Raw genomic sequence first — 7,746 nt, 5'->3', positions numbered from 1 at the left:
TACAAATAAACTATATTTACTTGGTTATCATGTAACTATTTTTTTTCTTCATTAGGTAAATATTATTTGGTAGATGCCGGTTATCCAACACCGAAAGGATATATTGGTCCATATAAATGTGAGCGCTATCATCTTGCAGATTTTAGGCGTTCTTCTGGATTCACAAATCATAATGAAGTATTTAATTATTATCACTCAAGCTTAAGATGCACAATAGAAAGGACTTTTGGAGTGTGGAAAAATAGATTTGCTATCTTGCGACACATGCCCAAGTTCAAAATTGAAACTCAAGTGCAGATAGTGTGTGCAACAATGGCTATTCATAATTTTATTAGAAGACATTCTGAAACAGATACTGAGTTTAATCAATATGAACATGCAAACATTCTTGATGGAGAAGATAATAGTTATGTTGGTGAAAACTCAGATCAAACTCTAACCATTAGCTCTTCTGCAGAAATGGACCGTGTTCGAGATTCGATTAGGGATCAAATTATTAATCACATGCAGTAGAAATAATAGTATTCTTATGTAATAATTTTGTATAAGATATTGTTTTTTATGTATTTTATTAGTGTTTTATATTTTAATTTAATATTTATTAGTATTTTTATGTATTAAAATATATTTTGTCAATTTTTATATGTTACTTTAATTTAGTAAGTAAATATTAACTTTATTATAAAATGAATTAATAAGATTTATTCAAATATTTAAAGTAAAATAATATAATAATATAAAAATTATTTTAATTGATGTCTCTTTTAGTAATTTTTCATCTAAAAGTGATTTTGAGTAGTATAATCCAAACAACATTTACTTTACTATAATCCATTTTGACATAAAGATTGCCAAACATAAATCACGTTAACACAAACTTACTTTTCATCAAAAGCAAGTTTGCAAAATCACTTTTATGCAAACTCCCGTTTGCAAACTGAAATCCAAACACACACTTCTCGATACGATAATTTAACAATGTGTATTGGTTTATGAATAAAATGATAATTTAACAATGTGTATTGGTTTATGAATAAAATGAACATCACCTATACTATTATACTAACCAGAATAACCATCCAGATACCAGGAATAATAAACATCTCACGTTATAAAAAACTAATTTTGGGTTCACCAAGGTTTGAACTCTTGACCATCTAGATCTGAAATTCTAATACCATTTCCTGAAACCACTCATCCCAAAAGCGTAACCTGACAAGACAACGTAACACTAATATTCATATCTCTAATACTTCCTAAACCTTCATTGTGCACATTGTACGTTTAGGCCATTGACTCCCTAGACTTTCTCAACAAACTTTTATACAGAGCAATAATAATCTGTAAAACAGCGAAATCACATGCCAGCAAACCAGAGAACAGCAAAATAATTTACTAACTAAAAATAAAAATCTAACTAAACTATAATGAATTAATTCAGAGAACATCAAAATTAGTCTTCTCAAATACCTAGAAACGGAGGAACAGAGGAAGAACGAGAAGGTGAAGAGAACGAAGAGGAGTTTCTCGCGATTGAGCACCGCGCCCGTCGAGGAGAGCACCGCACTCGTCGAGGAGAGCACCGCGCCGTCGCCGTACGTGGAGGAGTACACCGCAATTGAGCGCTGCTGTTGTCATTATGAAGAGGAGAAAAGGTCTGTGATTTGGTACCACACAGTCGCCCGTCGAGGATAGCATGACATCGTCGACGTACGTGGAGGAGTGCACCGGCAATTGAAAGCTGCTGACCTGCTGTCGCCATTAGGAAGGGGAGAAAGGGTACGGTGGGGGTGTTACGTTGTTGTAGGGGAGAAAGCTAAGGCTTTAGGCTCTTGTGTATGGCGTGAAATGGAACCTCTGAGACACTTTTGTATTTTTGTGTTTAAGTTCATTTTTTTATTGAAAAAATAATCTGTGGGAATATGATTAATTTAAAACTTAAAAGTTTTCTTTTAAAATTTTTAATTATAAATAATTTTAGACAACATTTTATAAATGTTATTTGTTTAATTCTTTTGAAGATTCTCATAAAATGTTATATTTTTATTTAAAAATATTATCTTAAAGTTTTTATTTTGTAATATTTTATAAATGTTGTTTTAGATATTAAAAATAATTTTTTTTATGGGTGGTTAAAAGTTTTGTTATCTTTGTCTTATTCAAGGATAACTGATTAAAAATATTATCTTTATCTATTTAACACAATTTTTATTAAATGTTGCTTCAAATAAAGATTATCTTAGATAAAAAATATTATAATGTGTACACTATAAATTTTAAATGAATAACTTTATTTGTATTGAAGTTTTAAAAATGAAAGATTTTAAATAATATAAAAGATGGACCTTTTAAATAATAGAAAAGATAAACAATTTTAAAATAATAGAAAAGATGAATAATTTTAACTCACTAATTAATGTACAACTAGATGTAACATATAATTTAAAATTATCTATTTAAGAATAGCATATTATTCTTTTAAAAACTAATACATTTAAATTAATATTTAAAAAAATAAAAAACATAAACAAAATTTAAAAATCAAATATCAAAATTACTACTCAGTATATAATTTGAGGTATGATAACAATAACTATTATTATATTATATTTAAATTTCATTATCTGTGTTGGTACTATTATATGGATTGAGGTAAATGTCACGTATTGGTGGACGGTGGTGGCAAAGAACGCGCACGTTCCCTCGGAAATGATAAATGAGAAGAAGAAAAAGCAAAGATAAACCCTTAGACCAAACGTCTGAAATTCAATAAAATAAATAAGAATTAATCAACTTATCATCACGTGAAACTTTTACTTTTTACGCATGGATAAGATTTTCTGACACAATCTTCAGGATAAGAGATATGTAGTTTATTATTTATTAATTTATATATGTAATATTGAACCGGTACATTTAAAATCAAGAATTTTATATATGAATACTTGAATTTAATTAATTTTTAAAATATTTTTATTTAATGTTTTTTTTTTATTAAATTTTAAATTTTATTTTATAGAAAAATAAAAAAATTAACTGAATATCTAATTAAATAAATTGTTTTTCGTCTCAAAATGTTCCTAGGTAAGTTTTTCTTTCTTCGGCCGCCTTGGTTATTTTTTTTTAATTGTAGTCGAACATTAGAATTAGAATTAGAATTAGAATTAAAATTTAGAATTTCAGTTTAAAAAGACATAATTTTTTTGTTTTTATATTATATTTAGTTATAATTAATAAAATTTAAAATGTCTTTATCGTGTATTATGCTTGTTTAAAATAAATAGAACTTAAATTTATTTAGATATTTTTGTGTATAATTTTAATTTTTTTTAGCATTTTAAAATTTTTTAAATTTGTTAAATTTAAGATTTATTAATTTTGAATATTTAATTTAATATAAATGATCGGACAAAATTTTAGCTTTAGCTTTCAACATAGACTTTCTACATTCAGATGTTTAGTAGAATTTCAGATATTATTTTGATATGAAAATTTGAATGTTTATATTAGATGATTTTGAAAATTTTTAATATGTATTTGGTTTAAAATTTTTTATTTTTTTTTAAAAATAAATATTTTAGGTCAAATATATTTAATCGCTCGTTTAGTTCTTACCTCCTTGTTCTCCGTATTAACTTTTGATATTATTTCTCAGATTCCTCTTGGCTTCCAACAGTAGAATCTTTCAACAGGAAAAGACTACTTTGAAAAAAGATCGTGATTAGCCATGAATGAACACAAGATCTGCATCGCCTCTCTCTTGTTATGAGCTATCATGCTCTTCTTCTCATGTTCAATTTTTTTTTTCATGCCATCCTGTTTCATATAGTGATTTTGCTAAAGCAACCATTTTTATGCGTTAGATTCATCTGGAATACCAGGATCTGTAAAGTTAGTTAGCTCAAATTTTTTCTCTGATCTGTTCTCTTATTCATCATCATCCGGTTCTGTTTTCCCTTCTCTTCATCCACTGCACTACGGTTTCTTTGGAGAAAACTGTTTTGATCTTCTTAAAAAGCGTTGCAACTAAAAAGAGCTTCCACTTTCGCCGGAGATTCAAAGGAATGGGCTTATGCAGCTTCATTCTACTCGTCATAAAGGTACTACTGCTATTTTTCAATCATCATCTTTTGTAATTGATTGTGTCACTAGAACCTGTGTTATGATTCATTGAGTTATATTTTTTTTATGATACAAATGAATCAAATGACGGTAAAAGTTGCATATATGTTATTATCTAATTTTTTTAATAATTACTTTTTTGTTTCACTCATTTCTGCTCTATTTTTAACGTTCAGGGAATATTCTTACGACTGTGATTCTATTGATTAAGCGATTTTATTGGTATATGGCTAGACATCCGGTAAGAAAATTGTATTATTTATATATATATTTTATATGAGGTTAAGACATTTATATATTATGGGTTGTGCTACGCTTTTTAATTTTCATATGGAGAGGAGATTTGTATAGGACAGCGATATGGAGAACATGCGTGTTTTATCAGAGTGTGGTATTAGGGAGCTACTAATCAAAACGGTGCGAGTTCTTCCAGATTAATCGGATGGTCCGATTTCATGGCACAAAACGAACAGTTCGAATTATTCCTCCCTCGTCACATGTCGCAACGGTGTTTTTAACCCTAACATACCTCTTTATTATATGCATACCCACCTTTCGAAATGAGTTTTATCTCCATCTCATCCAGCAACCATTCTTCCTTCTTCTCTTTTGTCTAATTCTTCTTTTTTTCCATCAGTTTTTGAAAAAAAACTAAATTGTTAAAGAAACAAAAATTCAAAAATATTGATCATCCTGAATTTCTTATTATAAAATATCTCAATTATCGTGATTATTTAAGTTTATTTATTAAATTATTTTTTGATATTTTAGAATTATAATTATTATTATAAAAAATTTAATTATAATTATTGTTGTTAGTAGTTCAACTTAAAATTTTATTATTATTATTATTATTTCAAAGTTATAATTGTTATTGTTAGAAATTTAATTATAATTATTGTTTTTATTAGTTCAACCTAAAAACATATATCAGTGAGATTATTATTATTATTATTATTATTATTATTAATTTAGAATTATAATTGTTGTTAGAAATTTAATTATAATTGTTATTGTATGTAGTTCAACTTAGGAATTAGTGACATTATTATTATTATTATTATTATTATTATTATTATTATTAGAAATTTAATTATAGTTGTTGTTAGTAGTTTAAATTAGGAACATATATTAGTGACGTTTTTTGAAAATTAAGAATATATGTTTAAATAATAGTTAGAAATATATATAAATATAGTTAGAGAATATTTTAATCAATGTTAACGTATGAGTTAGACTAATATGATAGATTAGTAAAACGTACATGTTTAAAATTGTGTAATAATTTTAGTAAAAACTATATGTTTAAAAAATACATTTTTGGATTAATGTTGCTGATTTTGATCAATAATTAGGTTTTGTAAAATATAATAATGTATTTGTTTTTTGATAATAATTATTTGTTTACTGTTAGGTTTTTAATTGACATGAATATGTTGTTGTAAGTGAGGTTTTAATATTAAAGTGAAACATTAGTTAGATAGAAATTGGAAGTATCTATTATTTATTATTATTAGTGGTAAGTTAGAAATAATTTCTTGGATAAATTGGTTGTTCTAGATAATTATCGGACAATACAGTTGGAGATCGGCATGCCTCGCACATCTGTATAGGGCGTTATGCAGGGCATTTCGTTTTGACTGTAAAGAGATTAATGGTCCGCTAACACTGTTGTTCGTTTGGGTTTGGATTTGCCTGCCATATCTAGCACCGGTTTCTAGGAAATCCCGTAGTTTTTCGTTTGTAAATAGGTAACATTATCTTATATTTACTCCGTATCTTCGTATTTAGAATTTAGTTCTGTTAATGAAATAAGTCATATTAGGTGGCGTAACTGGGAGCGTGGAGACCGACGCTTTAGGTATCTTATGCTTGCTCACTTTAGAAAGGGTTTGGATTATCTTCAGGAAGACCATGTATATTTTCATTAAAGAAGTATTTGGTTTGGGTTTAGTGTTATTCTTATTCGGATTGTAATAATAAGTCTCGTTTATTTTTTCCAGTTTGTGTGGGTTGCTTATGCTGTGGATCGTGTGGATCCAGATATAATTGCTGCAGACATCTACATGCACTCGGTAGTTTGGAGTGCTACGGTGCCGTTGGTATTTTTTGAATGTATTGAGTGACATGCAACTGATTGGTATAGGCGACAATTTGATTTTATTCAGGGAGTTCCTCATCAGAAACGGAATTTAAACAAGGCACACGGAGAAGTCCTGACTAGTCCTAAGGATCTTAATTGGGCCATAGCCACAAATCATTCATTTTGGGTGATGCAGTGGATAAATAGATATATTCACGTTCTGATTGAGTTTGATGGTCTACAACATCTCTTAGATATTTACAGGCTCTAGTTCCATACAAAATATGACAACCATTTGAATTTGTAGAATTTTGTGGTTTAAGAGAATGATAAGGGTGATCAGATTATGGATGATGTGGTTTAAGAGAATGAAGAAAATGAAGAACAGGAGTCACAGTCACTGCCACCTCCACCTCCACCTCTACCTCCACAAGAACAATATGTACCTCAAATACAATTTACCTCATCATACCAAATACATCAGCAGTATTGGAGTGTGCCATAGTTTGACTCAAGAGATGGAGGTTTTTTTAGTCAGTTGCTTGTGTTCATGGCAACCGATGTAAGCCAATCACAATATGGTCATCAGCCTGACATCATGGTAGGTAGGTATTCTTTAGACGCGAGGCATCCATGCCGTACTTCTTCATATGCTTCTGGAGGGTTGGTATCTGGTGATTCTAGTAGGAGTGGTGGTGGTCAATGAGTTCTTAATAGTCAAAACTCTAATTGTGTTTTAATGAGTCTAATTGAAGAAAATGCTGAGACACTTGAGCAAAAGACTGATGAGTATCTAGTAATGATGAAGATGAGGACATGGACGAGGATGAAGAATCCCGTAATGATGCATTTGACGATGGTGATGATGCAGGTCCTATTATTACTTTACTTGTTTGGTCAATTCATTATTGTATATTCATATGTGGTATCTCTGTTGGTTTAATTATATCATATACTTGTTTCCTCAGTTGATGTAATTATATTCATGTTAGGATTGTCTGTCTAATTAAATTGTTACAGGTGAGGCACGCACTCCAGATGAGACAAGCAAAGGGTACCATCTCAGGGGTTGATCTGCCTTGTCGTAGCGCTAATCGATTCACTCCGTCTGTGTTCAAAAAAGTCATTAAAAAAATACATGAATCTTGTGAAAGATGTAAAGTGGGTAATGAGAAAGTAGATGTTGTCTAGTTAACATGTCTATGTATCACTTAATTTTTCTATGTATGAATTAACTGTTCTATGTATCAATTATTATGTATCAAGTTATAATGTTTCAAATGTCGTTAATTTTTTTGGATGGATTGCATAATATATAATTCTAAAGTCGCATTTGTCATAGAGTTGATTGATATAAGCTACAAGGTTTCAAATAGCATAATATATTATTCTAAAGTCGCATTTGTCATAGAGTAGATTGATATAAGCTACAAGGTTTCAAATAACATAATATATAATTCTAACGAGCATTATTTTTGGCACTTACACCAACTGACTGACGGCATTTACTATGGTTGTGTCTTTCAACTCCACATTGCCTA

At 29.0% G+C, this 7,746-nt stretch overlaps 1 protein-coding gene across 6 annotated transcripts; it reads left to right on the top strand.

The window, feature by feature from the left end:
- Positions 1–3,437: 3,437 nt before the first annotated feature.
- Positions 3,438–7,486, top strand: LOC112796874 (serine/threonine-protein phosphatase 7 long form homolog). Of its 6 annotated transcripts, none has more exons than XM_072235664.1 (6): positions 3,438–4,100; positions 4,299–4,363; positions 5,683–5,873; positions 5,948–5,983; positions 6,126–7,076; positions 7,226–7,486. In XM_072235664.1, the coding sequence occupies exons 1-5, from the start codon at positions 4,073–4,075 to the stop codon at positions 6,169–6,171; spliced, it is 366 nt and encodes a 121-aa protein (XP_072091765.1). In that variant the 5' UTR covers positions 3,438–4,072; the 3' UTR covers positions 6,172–7,076; positions 7,226–7,486. The 6 variants fall into 6 exon arrangements, 2 of the variants coding, with proteins under 2 accessions (XP_072091765.1, XP_072091763.1); XM_072235662.1 differs by having other exon boundaries at positions 5,948–6,038; XR_003199438.3 differs by lacking the exon at positions 5,683–5,873.
- Positions 7,487–7,746: the final 260 nt, after the last annotated feature.

Source organism: Arachis hypogaea, chromosome 4 (genome assembly GCF_003086295.3).
Source record: "Arachis hypogaea cultivar Tifrunner chromosome 4, arahy.Tifrunner.gnm2.J5K5, whole genome shotgun sequence".
Classification (NCBI taxonomy): domain Eukaryota; kingdom Viridiplantae; phylum Streptophyta; class Magnoliopsida; order Fabales; family Fabaceae; genus Arachis; species Arachis hypogaea.
The sequence above is the reverse complement of the archived record's forward strand: the minus strand, read 5'-3'. Positions and strand labels throughout refer to the sequence as shown.